At 43.8% G+C, this 21,506-nt stretch overlaps 1 protein-coding gene across 1 annotated transcript in view; it reads right to left on the bottom strand.

Moving 5' to 3' along the window:
- The window catches only part of WNK2 (WNK lysine deficient protein kinase 2), a 119,615-nt gene that overhangs the window by 11,788 nt on the left and 86,321 nt on the right, over positions 1-21,506 (bottom strand). The window contains exons 18-27 of the mRNA XM_061357804.1: positions 20,709-20,754; positions 19,514-19,630; positions 18,059-19,062; positions 17,001-17,073; positions 15,757-15,812; positions 14,993-15,678; positions 13,619-13,833; positions 6,902-7,120; positions 5,796-5,894; positions 621-665 (exon numbers count right to left, since the gene is read on the bottom strand). Coding sequence (XP_061213788.1) covers positions 621-665; positions 5,796-5,894; positions 6,902-7,120; positions 13,619-13,833; positions 14,993-15,678; positions 15,757-15,812; positions 17,001-17,073; positions 18,059-19,062; positions 19,514-19,630; positions 20,709-20,754 — 2,560 coding nt within the window. The remainder of the gene's footprint in view (positions 1-620; positions 666-5,795; positions 5,895-6,901; positions 7,121-13,618; positions 13,834-14,992; positions 15,679-15,756; positions 15,813-17,000; positions 17,074-18,058; positions 19,063-19,513; positions 19,631-20,708; positions 20,755-21,506) is intronic.

Here is a 21,506-nt window from a genome sequence, read left to right as displayed (position 1 = left end):
AATTATCATAGAAGCAAACATGAACATTCAGTCTTCTTGTTTCTGTTAATCAGTTACCAGCCAATGAAACCAAGTAAACTAATTAGTCCTATGGTTATACTAAATACATTAAGAACCTTTAAATGATCATGCATTCAACCTGCAACGTAACTTCTAAGTGGATACTGCTCGTTTTCCTTTACTTGGGGGGAAAGGGACCAGTGAGAAAAATAAGATTTTTGACAGGACAGCTCTTCAATTAGTGTTTTGTATTTCATGCAGCTCAACAGGAACAAGATTGCTTTAAGCTATAAATTCCTCCATCAGACAACTGCAGTCATATAAAGGTGTGTATTTCAGAAAGACAAACACTGAATCCATTTTTCTGGCTGCATGCGTGCACAGTCTCACACACAAAGAATACCACAAGTGTCTTGCAGCATGCGTGATCCCCAACACATCATAGCACATGCATTATTATGAAAGTACCACAGTTTATACAGTTGAATTTCATACCGATATAAGTGCATCAGCTCTATTTATTAAATTACTAGCTTTTAGTAAAAAATAACTAATAAAATAAAGCAGAAAACATCCCATGCCATGAAGGAAATACTGAGAAACAAAAATGGGATAGTTACTACTACTGTGATCTTTGCCTAGACATAGTCGTTTCAAGGTGGACCCTACAAGGTAAAACAATACAAGACATACAGAATTAGGTAAGACTAAACATAACAAATCTGACGGACAAGCTTCGGTACTTTTAAGCAATCAAGAAGTAGTTATTATGCAAGAAAGGACAGACAAAGTCAGCAGTTCAGGTGAGTAAAGGAAGTCTAAATAACTGGACAGCTCAAACCTCTTAATGTGCAGCCATTCAGAAGCTTTGAAAAGTACAATAGCATGCCAAAAGCAAGGTCTCATGACTTAAAGATGCATTTGGTTGGGATATTTTTGTTTGGTTTGGTTTTTGGTTTGTTTGTTTTTTTTTCTCCAAATTGCCTTGGCTTCCTAATAGGAAGTTTTAATTCCTACTCTATTTATGCAGGAAATGATGTCAATTCAGTTTGTGATAGGAGGCCAAAAATGCTTTCAGGAACAAGTCAAGCTAGTCTGGCTGCAAAGACAAACTGTAAAACAACCCTAAAAATCCTGTTTTACAAGTCCAAAAAGATACATTGTTCTGCAGGTCTGAGGCCAATTGTCTCCAAATACTTTATTAGTAGGATTTGTGTCTAAATGTGAGATTCTGAACTTCAATTGACAGTAACGGTGAATGAGTTTCCCTTATGCCTTGTCCAAGTGCAGAAAAACAATCCAGCAGAGTGGCTGAGTTTTTGTTTAACCAAACTACATGGTTTTTTACATTATTATCTTGTTACATCCTTTGTCATGATTTGACATATTCTGTTGGACAGTTACAGTGTCGGAAGTGTACCAAGAACCCTCCTCGACTGTCAGATCTTGCCAGACATAAGCACCATTTCCATTTGAGTGCCAAATTTCCTGAAAGGTATTTTGGACTTGGTAAGAACATCATTATGGTATGGGAGGAGATGTGTATTTGACATGGGGCATGGTAAGTTTATTGTGAAGAAGCACTTGAAAATATGAGCACAATCAGAGAGGGGCAAAAAGCAAGAATCAGGGCGGATGTGCTTTTTGTCTGCAGCAAACCAGCGTAGATAATTTATGTTACTGTGCCAGAAATGCAGCTTTAAACTCAGAGATTGTAGGTCCAGATTGACACAGGCTCTGAATGAGTCTTCAAAGGAGAAAGGAAAGACATCAGTCAGAGATTGAGGAAGAGAAAGTAAAACAAAAAATAAAAATAAAAAAAAAGGGAGAGGGGGGAAAAAGAGAATAAATGTTCGTGTTTTGATATTGGTAGCATGAGGAGAACAGAAGGATTGCTTTGAAAGATTTTCTTATTATTTCATACAGTTTAATGAGGTTTCTATTCCAGGAAAATCAGAAAGACACGACTACAGTAATGTCTTACGCAAGCATGACCAAGCGTAGGTTTTCATCTCAAAGCCTAGATAACAAACACAAGTCACATTCACAACTCAACAATCTGTTGTATTTTTCACTTCCTCCCCTTTTTCCCCTCAGATATACCTTACCTTGCCTATCTCAAAGTTACCTAGCAACTCCCATTCCAGAAACAGCAATAGCAGTCATACTAGAATGCTGTTTTCTGAACTATGCTGCATTTCTGCACGGAGCGATAGGTAGCATTTAGCACAATATGGATGTGAATGAACAGCAACTGCCTGCAAAAAATAAAAGCAGGCAGCTGACTACAGTATGTGCTCAAATGCCTGTAAAAAGAGTTTAATCATCAAGTCCTCCACTTCCTGAACATCAGTCACAAGTTTACATGTACCTCAGGTGCCAAAGCAAATCCAGGGCCCCCAGAGGTGTAGGGAAGAAGCAGAGAACAGTGAGGAAGGGCAGATTCACAGAGTACCCACATGAGGGAAGTCAGCATTAAGGAAAATCTTACAGAAGAGTCAGTCACCAAAAGAGAGCTGTTTCTATTATCGCTCCAGCATGTTGCTTGGGGGACGAGAAACATTATATAGAGGGGTGATACCGTCTGAGGCAGGGGGCTGACAATCATCAGCTACAGCTGGTTCTAAATTCAAGTTCAATTAAAAATGCACTTGGTACACCTAATTCACCAGATTAATTGTATTACTTCTACAACTGAGGTGTTTAACAGCTGTAAAGTTAAAGAGACGAATCACAATTAAGATTCAATCTAAGATTGCAAAAATTCAGCAGTGTTTTACCTCCAATTCCAGATTTCTTATCTGAGAAATTAAGTAGCTATTTTATCTTGCAGGACAGAGAAAACCCACTATCCTGTATTTGCAGTATAACAACTGCCAAAAAACTTGAAAGCTAACATAAAATTGAAATGGCAATACAAAAAGGCCCATACAATACACTAATTACTACAGACCAGGCAAAAATGGCTTTACACAAGATGACAGGTCTAAGCCAAAAGGAGCTTTTGAAAATTCCACTCACAATCAGCACAAACTCTTCCTTAAGATGCCCTTGCACTTTAACCCAGGAAGGAGCTCAGGCTAAAATGACACTGAAGCCCACCAAAACTAGTTTCTTCTGTGAAAAGTACAAAGGAAAAGTTAATACTGGGCATGGGGAACAGATCAGAAAACCAATTCTGGAAGAACACTGTGAAAATGCTCAATTTTGATGGATCTTGTAACAAGGGAAGCATTTGTAGAACTATCTTTGAAGAACCTGAACATTTATTTTTAAAAGCATGCTTCTAATATGTCTGCTAATACAGTACAAGCCTCACCCTGGAATATCCAAGCTCCCCAAAGGGCTCTTTTTTTACTTAATCAAGTGTATAGATCCAAAGCATTTCTGAAAACCACAGAATAGAATGATTTGTATTAGAAGGGACCTTAAAGAAAAATCCAGCACAACTTTTGTCAACAGCACTCAAACAAGAAATCCAGGGAAACACCAACTTGGGCCATAGGCCCAGCATCCTAGGCTGCATGGTACCAAGCTGCTCACACTGAAGAGCCTTATCCCGGCCCACTGGCATTCCCATCATCATTACCTATCGTTGTTTTTCCTGAGGCCCACAGCCACAGCAGCTCGGGAATCTGGCTCGATGGAATCACCAGCCATACATTCTTCCGGCAGCAATCCCAGCCCCAGCTGCCCTTGGAAAGGATGGAGCCACACGCAGCCCCATCTCCATGCCTTCACACACACACAACCAACTGCTGGACTCACTGGGAAAACAAGCCAGAATAACCTCCTATCCCCATCAAAACCTACCCACAATTCCACTGTGGAAAGCTCTAGTGCCAGGCAGCATTCAAAAATCAGCTGCGCTTTCTGAGCAGCTGTGACTTTGGATGGATGTGTTAGGGTTAAGTGCCTGAAACTCAGCCCATCTCCTTGTCTGACTCAGAAATGGGGGAGTGCAAACCTCCTCTCCCAACACCTCCCCAGAAGAAACAGAGAAGACAACATATGGGCTGAGAACAGAAAGCAATTAGTCGTGCCGAGTTATTTAAGCATCGTGAACTTCATGCCTTGAAGGATTTACATATTCTCTTGGTTTCATTCACAATACCCATGCACCCAAACATTTTAATATTCTGGTTTTTAATTGATGTCTCCCAGTCTTTTTGCATCCTCCTGAATAATATCTCTGTCAAAGATTAATGAAAAAACTTCTGGGAATTACACGTGCAGAGGAAGAAACGACAATGTCCATTTTAACACCAAATGGGAAAATGTGGACCGAGAATTCCCCTTAGGCTCTCAGAAAAAAAACACCCAAAACCCTGAACGAAAAATGGTCTCAGTTGTCTCAGAACTTCCAATAGTTGTTAAAAACTTGCGTATAATAAATCCAGTCTGTTGAGCAGGAAACCTCAGTTTTCAAGAACCTGCATGCTTACACTTTTCAGGGACCTCAAACAGAAAAGTTGAGATTATTTTTTAAAATACTGTTTATCCATAAAATTAGGAGGAGTGTATTTGAGTGGTCTTGTGCCTTCGATCTCTACCACTTGGATCATGACGAGCAATGTGGAAGTCCCATGGGAGATCTGATATTAATGCAAATGAACAGTTAGTTAACCGAACACTTCCTCAAGACCATTATTAGCCTTTCTAATGTTATATGTAAGTGGCCTATAGTACCTGTTCAGCACAACATATCTTTATTGTACGAGCAAAATCTGTTTGCCTAAAAAGCAGCGTATATGATTGAGTAAAAAAGTCTTAATTTGTTAATTAAGTTGCTTGGTATCATTTGGTTGAATTGCCAGTTGCTTCACAAGTCAGACAAATAGGGTACAAATAGAAGGTGCACAGTTATTTGAAATGAAAAATCCTAGCAATCCATTTCAAAATATCATCTGAGAATCTGATATTGCTTTTTACTTCTTTCTGCTTTGATGAACTGCTAATTGACTTCATCTCAGAGGTCACATAAGGTCATAAGAAAATACACTGAGTAAAGTGCTTCAGCCAGATCCACTTACACACATAAAGTTAATGGCACTCTCCCTTAAGAGTCACCAGATCTCCCTGCTGCTTATGAGTAAGTAAAAAAATTGCTCACTTAACACAGTGAGAGTGAATGCATGGGGAAAACCCACCTACAAAACGGATTTTGAAAGAACTAGCTGGAGCACTATTGTCTCAGCATTTCCACATGCAAAGAGCAGGGGGAAAAAACTAAAGAAAATAGAGTGGATATAAACAGTACTGTATATTGTGTTAATACAGCCCTTGTATGGAAGTTATACCCTCCAGTGACCTTCTAGTATTGTATCAGCTTGCTACATGCATGTCTTCATAGTCCAAACATGTGTGAAAGAGACCATTCGTCTACAGAAGGATGGATTTCTTTTTGTTGTCGCTGGAACCGGGACAGCAGACATGTATATTTGCCACATTGCAAATAAAATTACTTCAACATAAATCACATAAAGTACAAAAGCTTTGATAAGTCCAGGGTAGAATTTACCATAAGGCTATATAATAAATGATGAGATCTTCCACACATGCTTTTGGTGCCCAGGCATGAGCCAAAAGCAGTGCAAAAAAAGCTTTCATATGAAAAATTAATATAAATAAGGCGTGTTCATGATGATTACTTAAAAGAAAGATAAAAAGAAAGAAAAGATGGCTCAGAAAAAGGGGCATCCTGCCAAACATATTAGAGATACAAAACATGGAATTGGAAAAAGGGGGTAAAAGAAAGATGGGCTGTGATAAAATACAAAAGAACAAATACAAACAGATGGACAAAGACACAGGTCCACTGAGGAATCTGGTACGAGGTTTGCTACTAGATTTATAGGTCACTCTCTCAGACGTTTGGTGGAAAACCGTCCAGCCTGCAAATGAATATAAAGGGAAGAAAACAAAGACACTTATAAAGTACAAGTAGCTGTGATCAGATGTCCTATACCATCAGTCAAATCAGCTTTGTTAGTTAAACATCCACATCTCCATTTTAACTTTGCCAAAGAGGAGTAAGTTAATTGACCATACACAAAGGATGCAATAACGGCAGAAGAGAACAGATAGGTATATTTTGTAGATTAGTTTGGCAGGATGTGCAATGAGAGGAAGGTATTTTAATCATCATTATAACTTCCAATATGCATGGCAACAAGATCAGTCAAAGCCTATGGAGGTGTGCAATATACAGGAGTTTCAGAGGTCAGGACTGGGAAACACAGCCAGTCTACAGTCCTTGGGCTGGGACTCCAAAACCATGCATGAAATTAATCCCTTAGATAAAGGAAACCTAACTTGGTTCTCTGGGATTGGGTTTCTTTGTTTTGATTTCTTTTTCTTTCTGTTTATAGAATCACAGAATGGTGAGGGTAGGAAAGGACCTTAAGACCATCTAGTTTCATCTAGAATTTCCCCTCACACCCAAGATAGTTTGGTAGTTTACAATGAGGAGCTCTGCGCCTACCACTGTCAGGGGGCTTATCAATAAAGCCCAAAATGAATCAAAGGAAACAATCTCCTATATCTTTGTTTGTCTGTTTTACTTTCTTTTTTTTTCTCAGAAATCTGTGAGGCACACTCAAAAAAAGGTGCCAGTATAAAGCCACTGCTGGCAAAAAGAAAAGGTATTTCCTTCTTAAAAATTAGCATGCCTTCTTGAGTGTTGACTATTAACACTTGGTTAGATATACATTACTTTTGTTCTTCTGGCAATACAGCAACAACCTCTATAAAGATAAGCAAGTAATTTGCATTGTCAAAGGTTTGTGTCCCTATAGCACTAGAAGCGAAATCCATTCCTAAGTAGTTCAAGCATAAGGGAAGCAAACTAATATTAGCATGTGCTGGAAGACATGCCAAACAGCTGGGATGAAAAAATCACCTTGGCCAGAGCTTGCGTTCACGTCACCTCCTTCGGGGCCTAAGCCAGAGCAGATGTCAGAAGACAAAGAGGCCTTGACAGAGCATGGCTGCTGTGTTTGAACAGCCTTCCCAAAGGTGGCTGAGGCAGAGGAAACTATTGCTGCTGCTGCTTCAGGAGAGCCAGGCTGAGATTTAGGTGCTTCTTTGTGGGGTGAGTCTTTAGAGTCTGAAAGATTACCTGAAAGAGCAAACAAACAAAATACATGTGATGGCAAATGCTAGGAAAACATCAAATCAAAATCCATGTCAGAAGTCATTATCCTTTCCAATCCTAACTCTTCTATGATTCTACTTTGCCACAAAGAACAACAAGGATTTACAGTTCTGAAGTACTGTGTGAAGCAGAGACTTTACAGCCCACAACAGTAAATGACCTACATATACTACTGCTGATCCCAATTTCATAGAATCATACAATCGCAGCCTGGTTTGTGTTGGAAGGGACCTTAAAGCTCCTCCAGTTCCAAACCCCTGCCATGGGCAGAGACACCTTCCACAGGCAGAGAAACCTTCCACTAGAGCAGCTTGCTCCAAGCCTCATCCAGCCCAGCCTGAACTTGAACACTGATAGGGATGGGGCTGCCACAACTTCTCTGGGCACCCTGGACTCCCAAGAAGCTTGTGGTGTAGGCTTGACTTTTAGTCAAGCATTTTTCAGGAAGCCTGGAGTCAAGAAGCACCGCTGAATTAAAGTGAGAGCCACAGAATTGACTAAGTAGGAGGATGAATGCACAGAATGACTGAGAACACGTAGGTTTGCTCTCAAACACGGAAGGTGAAAGCAGGCAAATGGAGTGAAATAAAAAGTTGCTGGAAAGACATAAGGAACTTTTTATTTATAGCAATCTATAGTTGGATACACATCTGTATCAAAGTATCTGTATCTGCCTGTCTACATGGATATCTCAGGTAAAGATACTTTACCACCAGAATATCTTTGTAATAATTTGTTACAAGGATTTATCAGCAAAAGCATCTAATAGTAGAAATGACAGTTACATCGGCAACGGTACTAGAAACTTCTTGCCCTTGATCCCTAAAAAAGGACTTAGGAAGGCCAAAAATGAGGAATCCACTTAGTCAATGATGAGAAGACATGGGCATGAATTCTTAAAAGTTAATGTGAACTCTATGCAGTGCTTCAAAACCCTGGAAAGTAACGCAGAAGAAACGCATGAAAGCAAGCATGCACTAAAGCAGCAGATTAAGCAGATCTCTGTTCTCTAACTGGAGGTGACCAGGAAAAAAAAAAAAAAAAAAGGGAATTGTGACATTTGATGCAGAAATGAACTTACACTCCCTGGACTAGGATAGCAAACTGACATGAGCCAAAATTGCTGAGGTGGGTAGCTCGAGAGAGGACGCCTTCAACACCGGAGTGGGGGGAGATCAGCGTCCAGGAGCCTCAACTCAGAGCGACAATAGCCACCGAGGGAGCCTCAAGTCCTCGATAGGACCTGCCCAGGACCAGGCAGCTCAGCTGACGCGAGCAGGGACTCACAGGGGGTGGAGCCAGGAAGAGTGGCACCAGCCCTGAGCGGGTAAAAACCTGCCCCAGGGAGCGGGAGTGACCAGAGCGGGTCGGGGCGGTTCGCGGGGGCAGGTGGGCGGGATGGTGAGCGGGATGGTGAGCGCTCGCCGTATGGCCAGGGCCCGGTCTGGGAGCTCTGCTCTGGCTGCCCCGGCAGTGGCCACCGTAGGCACCCAGACAGAGCCGATGAGAGGGGAGGCTGCAGTGCAGGCTTCGGGGGGTAGAGAGTGCCTGCACTGCTCTGGTGAGGGAAAGGTGCGCAATGGGCAGGGCTGCACTCGGTGCGCCCTGGTGGAGGTTCTCCTGCAGCAGGTGACTGAGCTGCAGGGAGCTATTAATAGGCTACAAGATGTCAGGGTAGCTGAGAGGAAGCAGGAATGCTTGCTCCCTGCCCAAACTGTGCAGAGTCCTCAAGCTTCCCCTGTATGTAGCTCATGGAGGAAAGAAGGAGGTTGTTAACCCGCGGAGCTGGGAACTGGTGACAGAAAAACAAACCAACAAAAAAAGCAGGAAGAGGACAATTAACAGCAAAGGGCTTCCTCCTAAATCTGTTGTCCCCACCCAGAACCGCTTTGCTGTCCTGCAGGGGTCTCATGAGGAAACGCACTTGTGTCAGAAACAGCCGGCTGATGCACTGGTAAAGAAGATCTCTACTGGTGCTGCCAGGAAAACGCGGCGGGTCGTAGTAGCAGGGGATTCTACTTTGAAAGGGACAGAAGCACTCGTCTGTCGGCCTGACCCGGTCTCCAGGCAGGTGTGTTGCCTACCAGGGGCACGGATCAGGGATGTGGCAGAGAGGCTGCTGCCTCTAGTAAGCCCCATGGACTATTACCCACTTCTGGTGATACATGTGGGTGCTAGGGATATAGATAGTAGTAGCCTGGGGAGCATAAAGAAGGACTACAGAGCCCTGGGAGAGGTGGTTAAGGGCTCTGGAGCTCAGATAGTCTTTTCGTCTATTCTCCAGGATACAGGGGAGGACCTTAAAAAAGCTAGGAGGATTAGCCAGGTTAATAAATGGTTAAAAGGCTGGTGCCATAGTCGGGGGTTTGGGTGTCTTGAACACGGGACTCAAGTCTGTAGGCCAGGTCTAGCAAAGGCTGGTGGAGCTGGTCTTAGAAGGGTAAGAGCAGTTTTGGTAGGAGGCTTGCCAGACTGGTCAAGGAGGCTTTAAACTAGACGTGTTGGGGGAGGGGGGCATCATTCCATCCCAACATACCAAGTCAGCTGCCAGCACCTATAATAAATGCTCGGAGCAACGTAGAGATATTCCGGCTGCTCCAGCCAATGAGCCAGCTTCATTTGGAGCTCAGCTCAGATGCCTCTATACAAATGCCCGTAGCATGGGTATATCTGTGATGTGTGCACGTCTACGGGAGTATAATATAATAGGCATCACAGAAACATGGTGGGATGGCTGCTATGACTGGAGTGTTGGAATGGAAGGTTACAGGCTCTTTAGAAAGGACAAGCCTGGTAGATGGGGAGAGGGAGTTGGCCTTTATGTTAGGGATAGGCTGGAGAGTATGGAACTGTCTGGGGACAGGGGAGCAGTCAACAGAGAGTTTGTGGGTCAGGGTTAAAGGGAAAACAGCGATGGGAGACATTACTGTGGGGATCTGTTACAGACCACCTGATCAAGGAGAACCTCTGGATGAAGCACTCTATAGGCAGATAGGAAAAGCCTATGTGTGGAAGACAGCTTCCTTCTGCAAGTAATAGAGGAGCCGACAAGGAGAGGTGCCATGCTTGACCTCCTGCTCACCAACAGGGAAGGGCTCGTTGGAAATGTGATGCTCCAAGGCAGCCTTGGATGCAGCAATCACAAGATGGTCAAATTTGAGATCCTCAGGACAGTGAGAAGAGCGTGCAGCAAGCTCACTGCCCTGTACTTCAAGACAGCAGACTTTGGCCTCTTCAGGAACCTGCTTAGTAAGGTTCCATGGGATATAGCCCTAGAGGGCAGGGGGGCCCAAGACTGTTGGTTGATATTCAAGGATCACCTGCTACAAGGTCAAGAGTGTTGCCTCCCAACAAGAAGGAAGTGCAGCAGGAGGGCCAGGAGACCTCCTTAGATGGATAAGGAGCTGCTGAGGAAAATTCAAATTAAAGAAGAGGCTTATAAAAAGTGGAAGCAAGGACAGGCGGCCTGGGAAGAGTACAGGGATGTTGTCCGGGAAGCGAGGGAGCAGGTGAGGAAAGCTAAGGCCCAGTTAGAATTAAACTTGGCTAGGGATATTAAGGATAACAGGAAGGGATTCTACAGGTACATAGCAAATAAAAAAACAGACTAGGGACAATGTAGGCCCCCTCCGGAAGCTATCAGGAGAACTGGCTACCCTGGATTTGGAGAAGGCTGAGGTTCTCAGTGACTTCTTTGCCTCGGTCTTCACTGGCAAAGGCTCTGACTGCACCACCCAAGTCTTGGAAGGCAGATGCAGGGACTGTGAGAATGAAGACCTTAGGCCCACTGTAGGAGAGGAAATGGTTCGAGACCATCTTAAAATCCTGAAAGTCGACAAGTCCATGGGTTCTAATGAAATCCATCCGTGGGTCCTGAAGGAGCTGGCAAATGCAGTTGCTAAGCCGCTGGCCATCATATTTGAGAAATCATGGCAGTCAGGTGAAGTTCCCGACGACTGGAAAAAGGAAATATAACCCCCATTTTCAAGAAGGAGAAAATGGATGACCCAGGGAATTACAGACCAGTCAGTCTCACCTCTGTGCCTGGCAAAATCTTGGAGCAGATTCTCCTGGAAGGCATGCTAAGGCACATGGAAAACAACAAGGTGCTTGGTGACAGCCAGCGTGGCTTCACTAAGGGGAAATCCTGCCTGACCAATTTGGTGGCCTTCTATGATGGGGCTACAGAACTGATGGACAGCGGTAGAGCAGTTGATGTCATCTACCTGGACTTGTGCAAAGCACTTGACACTGTCCCACACGATATCCTTGTCTCTGAATTGGAGAGACATCAATTTGATGAATGGACCACTCGGTGGATAAAGAACTGGCTGGATGGCCTCACACAAAGAGTTGTGGTCAATGGCTCAATGTCCGGCTGGAGACCAGTAACGAGTGGTGTCCCTCAGGGATCGGTGTTGGGACCGGTCTTGTTTAACATCTTTGTTTGTGACATGGACAGTGGGATTGAGCGCGCCCTCAGCAAGCTTGCTGATGACACCAAGCTGTGTGGTTCGGTTGATCCGCTGGAGGGAAGGAATGCCATCCAGAGGGACCTTGACACGCTTGTGAGGTGGGCTGATGCCAACCTCATGAAGTTTAACCATGCCAAGTGCAAGGTCCTACACCTGGGTCAGAGCAATCCCAGACACAGCTACAGGCTGGGCAGAGAAGAGATTCAGAGCAGCCCAAGGAGAAGAACTTCGGGGTGCTGGTCGATGAGAAAATGAACATGAGCCGGCTTTAGTGTGCGCTTGCAGACCAGAAACCAACCGTATCCTGGGCTGCCATCAAAAGAAGATTGACCAGCAGGTCAAAGGAGGTGATCCTGCCCCTCTACTCTGCTCTCATGAGACCTCACCTGGAGTACTGTGTGCAGTTCTGGTGTCCTCAACATAAAAAGGACATGGAACTGTTGGAACAAGTCCAGAGGAGGCCATGAGGATGCTCAGGGGACTGGAGCACCTCCCATATGAAGACAGGCTGAGAAAGTTGGGGCTGTTCAGCCTGGAGAAGAGAAGGCTGTGTAGAGACCTCATAGCAGCCTTCCAGTATCTCAAGGGGGCCTATCGGGATGCTGGGGAGGGACTCTTCATTAGGGACTGTAGTGATAGGACAAGGGGTAACAGGTTTAAACTTAAACAGGGGAGGTTTAGACTGGATATAAGGAAGAAGTTCTTTACTGTGAGGGTGGTGAGGGACTGGAATGGGTTGCCCAGGGAGGTTGTGAATGCTCCATCCCTGGCAGTGTTCAAGGTCAGGTTGGACAGAGCCTTGGGTGACATGCTTTAGCGTGAGGTGTCCCTGCCCATGGCAGGGGGGTTGGAACTTGATGATCTTGAGGTGCTTTCCAACCCTAACTATTCTATGATTCTATAAAACCCAAAGTGGAGATAGATGTGCGTTTTGTGAATAGACAGAGGGAAAAATGGCTAGAGAGAACCAAATAATAAACCACAAAATGAACAGACCACACATACCAGACATTTAGAGTATCTCATCAAAAGGAAAGGAAGTAAAACCTCTGCATGTCAGCTGGTAGCAGCTGAAGAGCTATAGAGCACTGAACCAACATAACAATGCTTCAGTTCCTTCAGGCAAGTATACCGAGATTCAAGCGATATCACAGAACATCTTGCCTCTGAATATCCTTGCTTTTCCTATCTCAGTTGAAATCCTTAATTAAAAGCAAAAACTTCCAAAACACTGTCTACAATTCACTGTGGTGCAATGAAATTCAAAGTGGACCTACGATGCAGTGATGTTGAAAACAAGAGATACCAGGTTTGAAACACAGGGTTCTCTATATAACAGCATGAACTAAGTAGTAGAGTAGAATAAAAATGATTTGTCTTCATTTTGCTGAAGAAATAGGTACTGGGGCCTATCAACATTCCCTAGTTGAATTCTAACTTTATACTTTCCAAGGAGATAATGACTCAAGACTGTACTACTGTTTGAAAAATCTCAAACTGCTTCAGATGGTCCAAGCATCCATCACAGTTTTATAACTGTTCTTACCTTCCAGCCTTTGGGAGAGCAAATGCAATATAATCTTATTTATATGGCATCATGTAGGAAAAAATAAACAACACTAGATACAGCACATAATCAATAGAGGATAACAGCACTTAAGACGTGAATACAAACATCAATAAACTGCATTTGGAGAAAGAAAATGTAACCAGGCTGTATTCCAAATTAAAGCAGACTATTGTTTCTCTGCCAAGCTGATGCAGAGAAGGTGTGCATGGTTCAGAACTGGGCAGCTGCAATAAGCCCATTCCAAAGGAAGCCCACTGCAAAACCAGTTTGCAGAACACAAACTTGAGCCACACTACTGAAAGCAAGGAAAAAAAAAATATATATCTCTCACTGTGTGTCCTGCAGTCCACGCAACTGCACAGCAGAACCACAACCAACACTAACAAAACAACTGAGGAAACAACCTAGTGTACCTACTTGTGCTTGATGTGCCACTCCTGAGCTGCTGGACGAGAGGGTTTAATAGTTTTCCACCTTTCAATTTATTTTTGCTGGTTCTTCGACGACGGCTGCTTGGTGGGGCTGAGTGAAGGAACCCCAGGTTGGGAGGAAGGGGCTTCCCTAACCGAATATACAGTGCCTCTATCTCATTCTTCTGCTGAGTCTGAAGTTCAGCAATTTCTTTCATATGTCTAAACATAAAAGATAAAGAACTCTGCTAGCAGTGTATTTGATGAAGCACTGCATCCTGACAGCATAGACAGTTATAAAAAAAGAAACAATACAGTCTGGTTATAAAACAATCAATCCAAAAGTATGTGAAGTTACCACAGTCTACCTGTGGTGACTGACTTCTCAAATACTCATTTGTAAGACAGAATTCTAGACAGCCTAAAAGACTTTCGACATCCTCAGTAAAAACAACTGGTTTTGACAAGAGATCAGAACTCTCTTCAAACCAAAGGCTTCAAAAAAGCTAACTCTCAAGGCATGTATAACATGTTTGAAGGAGTTCAATTTGGAGAAAAGCAAAAGTGCTTCCCATAAAAATGCCATGAGCACATGAGTCATTACCTTATCTATAATGCAGATTTCATGGTGCCATAAAGCCTTTTAAAGGGGTTTTGCATTACTAGAGTTCTGTTTTAAAAAGATGCATCATCCGTATTCAGTAAAACCATTATCTCTTTAGATAAAGTTTAGCATTTTGGTTAAACTAACATTTAGTGCTAGTTTCTACCCATCACCTGCCAGGAAAGAAATAAAATGTTCACATTTAAAGAAGTCAGGCTCTCAGGACTGGCATCACAACAGGTTCCTGCCGAGACTGCACCGATGACTTGATGCGAGATCCAATGGGAGGTGAAGCAAGGGTCTTACCTGCCTGATAGATACTAGGTTATCTACTGCAAAAGCTAATACCAATGGGTCTACATCACCCTTGCAGATAAGGGTGCAGAGAACACTACAGCAGCTGTCTGTGCAGGCAGCCAGATTATTTTTATGATGCCTTACATAGTGTCCACCTGTGGACCTCCTATCTCATGCGGTACAAGTTGTATTGTTTGCCACCATATCAATACAGTTCTTCAGTAAGGAAGCCGGACATCACAGCAGAAATGTTTTGGGGTTTAAAAATATAATTACTGAATTCTTCTTCTAAAGGGAATTAACAAATAAAGTTATGTGCAAAAGGATGCACTATGATGTTGGGGAAAGTGATGCCTAATTTGCCCAGAACCAGTACACTCATTACAGCTATGAAAACCACATATTTGTTCATCATACGCAGAGCTGCTGCCTGGGTATCTTAACACAAGCTTCCCCAGCACTGTTTGCAACCCAACATACTTTTCTCTCAGGTTCTGCAATTCTTTCTTCATATCTGCATCTTCAAATTCCGAGTCATTGTCACTGCTCATGTATGATGACTGCGAGTGGAAAGATGTGATGTTGATGGTAGGAATTTTTGCTCCTTGCCCATTAGGGGAATCGAGGCCAGGCGAGCCAGCTTTGCCAGACCTCTGCAGAAAAGCAGCTGCTTTCTTAATGAAGTCAGTAGCCGTGCTGCTGCTTGGGGGGGACAGTGGGGCAGCAGCAGCCGACTGCCGATGGAAAAGCTCCTCAGCAGAATCACTGGAACCCTGGTCACAGAGGACATCAACAGAGGAGGCTGTCGGCATCCGCCGGACAGCTGTCTTCAGATTAGGGCTGGAAGGGAGCTCATCCAAGTAGACATCTGGGGGTGCCGAGAACCTCAAGCAGTGCGGCGCTGCTAAAGTTAGTTCATCTTGTGTGCTGATCACTGAAAACCTGCCAATCGTTTTGGCTGGTGTACTGCTATCATGAGCTTCAGCTTGTTTTCCATGGGAACCAGAGTCTAGAGAGTCATCCCTTTGAAGGTTATTTATCACCCCATCTGCTGTAGGTATCTGTGTTACATTTTCTGTGTGTGCAGACAGTGTCACAGTTTTTGCCTTCTCGCTTCCTTTAGAAGTTTCCATCTGCTTAGTTATGCTTGAAGACGTAGGTGTAACCTGGAGAAAATAATGGAGATTAACATTGAAAGTAACTCTTAACAATCAAGCATAAAACTGCTCCTTGTTTCTGGTTACCTGAAGAAGGCCTTTTGCTGTAGCAGCCGGAGTTGAAGTGATGCTTGCAGCTGAGCCTGTTTTACAAGTTGGAAAAAAAATAAACATTCATGTCTGGAATGCTTTAGTATAATAAAAACCAGTGTGTTTATTGTGATAAACTGAAGCGTGATAAAGTGTCACACTGAGGAATAATTTAACTATACAATCTTTGTAATACAGGAGACAATACTGATGCCCCTATAAAATATCTGCAGGTAGTAGGCACTCTCTTCAATCCGTTGTGGAAATTAAGTAGAAATTATAAGCTCAAAAGGTGGGCACTGTGACCACAGAAGCACACAAGAATGAAAGTGGCAGTGGAAGTAATCAAGAAGCAATTATTTCACAAGCTGGATGCTGCTTTTGAAGTTAAACAAAGAAATCAAGCCTTTTATAAAGCCACTTTCTTACGGCACATTGCAGAGAGTGAACGTAAGGCAAAAATCTGTCACTTCATAATTCTGAAACAGTGAAATATATCACTGCTTGATGGTATCTAAGATACATTAATTTTACTGCAAAATGCTATATTTCCACTTGCATACTCTGTAGTGAGAAACGAATGCAGGCTACCCAGTGCTCCCCTCTTACGCTGACCTAAAAGCTTTGGCACAACAATCTCACAAGCTTCCCCACCCCACCCATGACAGAATGAACAGTTTGAGGTTCCTCAGCCCTTAAAACCTCACAATGAGTTGCAAGACAGGTAAATGGAGCATAATTAATATCCATCTTCTTACACTGGCTCCTACTATATGTAACTATACAAAGTTCCATTGCATCTACAAGTACTTAAAGTGTTCTTTACTAGTTCTCCATGGGACTTCCTTGAAAGTTTAACAGGCTTCCCCCCAGAGGGACTACCCTCAAGCATGTTATTTTCATCAATATGTTTTTATGAAGCCCAGGAAATCTGAGGGAATTTCTGTTTGGCTTTTTAAGGGCACTGGAAATGAATTATTTGGAACATAGCCTTCCCTGTGAACACCCTGCACCTCCATCACAGGCAGGTATTACTTACTTACGGTTTAAAAGAAATCACCTGTGAGGCAGTTCCTTTCTAGGAAACTTGACAGAAGCAAGATGTTCAATATTAGTTGTATTAGAAATAAGATCAGGAACACCTTATGCTGGGCCCTGGAGAAGGGTGAGCAGCAAGTGGACACTGGAGAAGAGGACCATGCACTAGTACAGATGATGCTGTTCACTGAAAGGAACATTACCTTTTCTGCTTGCTGACCCACCTCTTCCTTCTGAGGAGCAGGCACCGACGCTGGTGACCTCTGACTTTTCATGCTTTTGGTACAAAAGAAAGAAAAAGCATGTCAGTTCCACACAAAGCAGAAAGGTGATGCCTTCTCCTCCTCTCTCTGCTCTCACACTATTGTGGACTATTAAACTATTTTAGTGTCTGTGAAGGCGGCCTTCTAGCTCTACCTTCAACTCCTCCATTTTCTGCCTTCCCTTGGGAAGAAACAAAAAAGCAGTGGCAGTGTCACAGAGGGAAATGTAGCCTAAGTTAGTAAAAAAACCAGGCTAAAAACCCACCCAAAACCCAAACTGAATTATATACATCTCTGTTTGGGGTTTTGTTGTGGTTTGCTTTTCCAGCCAGGCTGTACCTTCTTCATCTGTATGTCTGTCTTCAGAAATTCTGTCTCTCTTCTTATTGTCACATATTTTAATAGGACAAATTATTGGAGAGATGCAAGACCTTTCAGAGAGGGAGAATTTTATCTGCCGTAGAAAGTCACTATAAACAATATGCTCTAAAGAGTGAGTTACTCAAGTGCAGGAATCTTGCCTGTAACACAGCATTTTTCAAGCAGCTGATATAGTGCATCCAGCTGACGCTACAAAGAACAGCCTCATCCTTACTAATGGTGATGTAACTATCACCAGAAATGCTACTTTTCAGGTAAGATACACACTGATCTAGTAGAAAGTGCTGCAAACCTGTTTTCATAAACTCAGGATCGTACTTGAAAGAACACAATACAGGGGCATGATCGAGACGCTGAGTAAAAAGTTTGGTTTTCATGAATGAGCCAAATTTTATTAATGTAAAATGATGATAAAAATTTAAGAGAACTTTCACATTGGAAAGAAGCTAACAGACCGAATACACCCAGCAGCAGACACATAACATGTTTAGAAAAGCAAGAAACCTACACACGTCCTACCACAGGACATGTACATAGACATGGTTCAATGTGTACAGACATTGGTTCTGAGCTCTACTCGTCGGAGTATCAGGGGGCAGAGCCACCACTAGACTTACCAGTCCTGGATAGGGCAAGATCTTGGGTGCTGTGAGTGGCACCAACGGGGCTTCAGCAGCAGCTTTCATCTCCTGGCTGGGTTCTGCAGCACTATGGCCTGGTTCTCTCAAATCCAACGCCAACACGGGAACTTGATCTTCGGGAAAAGACAGCAAGTGAAGTTCGCTGTCACCCTGTTCCAAGGGGACAGAAGTATCTGGGGTCCCTGCCGATGCAGAGGAAGTAGGAACGTATTCCTGGTAAAGCAAATTGCGCAGCTTCTCATCGAGGCTTTTTATGGTGTTGTCGACAAAGTCCACCCTGGGCGGCCCCTCTCCGTCGGACTCGGCCGTACCAGGCGGCTGCTGCTGCAGCAGAGCAACCCCAGCGGCGTGCTGTGGGGCTGCAGATGCTGGCCCCTGGGTCGGGCTCTGGAGCTGGGACCCCACCACAGCGAGAGGATCGGCCGTGGTGGCTACAGGGAACGCCGGGCTCACAAAGGGATGCTGCACCATGCTGGGCTGGCTGGGCTCCGGCAGTGCAGGGACCTGTGCCACAGGCTGCCGCTCCAGAACGACGGCATCCGGGAGCACCTGGAGCGGGCAGAGCTCTGCTGCCTTTGCGGGAGCTGCAGGGACTGCCCTGTGCGGCCCAACGCTGCAACATGCAATCTCCACATCAGGGACACACGTGCCCTCGTCAGGCTGCGGCTGCAACTGCGGGGCAGCATCAGGCGGCTCCTCCAACACGGCAGCACGTGGGACAGGAGTGCCAGAATGAGCTGGCGTCGGAGAATATTCCAGCTGACCACTGTTGGTGGCTGGCTGCTCCAGGATACTCGGAGTAGATCCCAGTTGTGCCAGAGCTGGAAACTCCACCTGGCTCGGTAAACAGGTGGAAGATGCTGTGGCAGGAGCTTGAGCCAAAGAGGGAGATGCTCCAACAGGGCTGTCACGTGTCTGCTGATCGGATAGGACACCAGGTGGATCCATCACCACAGGCTGGTCATCTGGCTGCTCTGAGTCTGGAAAGAATACAGACATCATGATAACTTTTTAATGAGCCACAGGGAATTAAAGAAAGTTATATGAATGATAACCACATCCAGCTGTAAGCCACGAGTGCTTCCCATCAGAAAATGACTGTTACACAAGTCAAATTAGACCTAAAATTGCACAGTATGCAAAAAATATGTCACTGAAAAGACACTGCTTATTGAAACAGCAGTGACTAGAACTTCAGCTACCTTATAGTGTAAAGCAGGGTTAAAGCACTGAGACTTTCCTGAAACTCACACAAACATTGCCAATCGGGTTCAATTCCAGGAACACAAAATGCATTACTGAAGAACATTCACCATTTTCTTCCTCTGACTAAATCAAGGGAAATGACCACAACTAAGTCAGGTGAGAACAGAAGAGAGATGGCACACAAGCTTCAGAGAAGAAACCATTTTCTGTAATGTCTGTAAATACCTGGCCCTTCTGACTGCTGTGTACTCTGAGGTACCGGTGGGGAAAATTCTGGTGCATCAGTAGTAGGGTTTTCCACAACAGGACATATAATAAACCACCTTTTCCCAGTATGCAAAACTAGAGGTAGAAAGAAAAGAAAAAGTAAATGGAATAATTCCCATTCATTCCAGGTCATCTATCAAAAACCAGTCTCAATTTCTGTGTTTCTAAAGAAAATTGGACTTTCTACAATAGTAGCCAAGATCAATTAACTCCTAACTTGATCATCATGCCTTCTGCCTCCTGATTCTGCCACATATTTTAAGTCATTTTCAAGCATTCACACTTTCAGAAGAATAACAGTTACGTGCTGTAGACATTTTCTCACGATGAAAGATTTGTTAAAAGCTTATCCAGATTAACTTTAATTTTCTAGCTAATATTTTCCTCCACATCTTATCTCAAAGCCTGGCATATGTCAATGGCAAACCAGAACTATAGGCACACTTTTAAACTTTCATTAGTAGAAATATAAAGGTTATGTTAAAAAAGGTGGACTGAGAAAATTCTATTATGTTTACATGGAAAAAATAAACCAGAGCTTTTGAACAGAAAGTCTAGTTTGGAGGACTCACAGTTTCTGGACTTGTAAAGGAAGTTTTCATTTATCCTTCTGCCCCATTCAGCATGGAGCAAATTAAGTGCCACATGCAATAACAGGAACCATGGAAACGTTGCTTCCTTCAGCAGAGGTTTCATTTTTCTCACCAGCATGAACTTATAGAGAGAACCAAAGGCCAATTCCCTTCCCATTCCTTTTACTTGTAAAACCCGTAAAATATGACTATGTAACACCAGTGTAGCTGAAAATTTTTAGGTTAGAAACGTCAATTCAATTACCAACACAAACATAAATATTTTAGCTGTCTCTTGCAAATGTAGTCATGGTTGTGAAAAGAGTTTGCTTGCCCGTACCTTCTTGACTTCTTCACCACTGATCATCAGTTCATGCAATCCAGGACTTCCCTAAACATCCCCAAATGTGAGATTCACCCAGGATACCCCTGTGATCATCCAGGTTGCTAACAGGAGGGACCACTCTTACACCCATATTTCAGATATATTTCCAACCACCAGTAACTGGTGATTTTCTTCCTGAGTCTAGCGAACTCATGACTACCTTAAAGCTTAAGTTTGTATTCAAAGGCACACTTACCATTTTGCTGATACACAGGTGTCTTTGTCTGAGACTGACGCTTCTCCTGTTGAAAAAACAGAAACAAAACAATAGAGCTGTCTCTGAACACAGAATCATTAGGGTTGGAAAGACCCTCTGGAGATCATCCAGTCCAACCCTGCTGCCAAGGCAGGGACACAGGAATGCATCCAGGCTGGTTTTGAATGTCTCCAGAAAGGAAGACTCAACAATCCCCTGGGCAGCCTGTGCCAGTGCTCTGACACTTCCAACATAAAGACTCTGGACTAACCAGGCTCAGCTCCTGCAATCTCTCCTCGTAAGAGATGTTCCAGATCATTGATCATTGTTGTGGCCTCTGCTGGACCCTCTCCAGCAACTCCTTGTCTTCCTTGTACTGAGGAGCCCAGCAGTGGGCACAGAGCTCCAAATGTGGCCTCACCACAGTCGAATAGAGGAGGAGGAATCACCTCCTTCAACCTACTGCCACACTCCTCCCGATGCACCCCAGGATACTCTTGTCTCTCCTGGCTCAAGGACACACTGCCAGCTCATGGTCAACTTATCATCTACCAGTACTCTTAGGTCCTTCCCAGCTGAACTGCTCTCCAGTAGGTCAGCCCCAGCCTGTGCTGGTACTCGGGTTCTTCCTCCCCAGGTGCAGTACCTTGCACTTGCCCCTGTTGAACCTCATTAGGCTTCTCCTCACCCAATTCTCCAGCCTATCAATGCAAGAGGAGCATCAGTCCAAGAAGCACTCACAATGTAAGCTTTAATGGAGTAAAACCATTATTTTGCTAGCCAAGAAACATTTTTTTT

Source organism: Neopsephotus bourkii, unplaced genomic scaffold (genome assembly GCF_033783945.1).
Source record: "Neopsephotus bourkii isolate Nb327-2 ecotype Australia unplaced genomic scaffold, CSIRO-AGI_Nbou_v1 NB_923, whole genome shotgun sequence".
NCBI classification, from domain to species: domain Eukaryota; kingdom Metazoa; phylum Chordata; class Aves; order Psittaciformes; family Psittacidae; genus Neopsephotus; species Neopsephotus bourkii.
The sequence above is the reverse complement of the archived record's forward strand: the minus strand, read 5'-3'. Positions and strand labels throughout refer to the sequence as shown.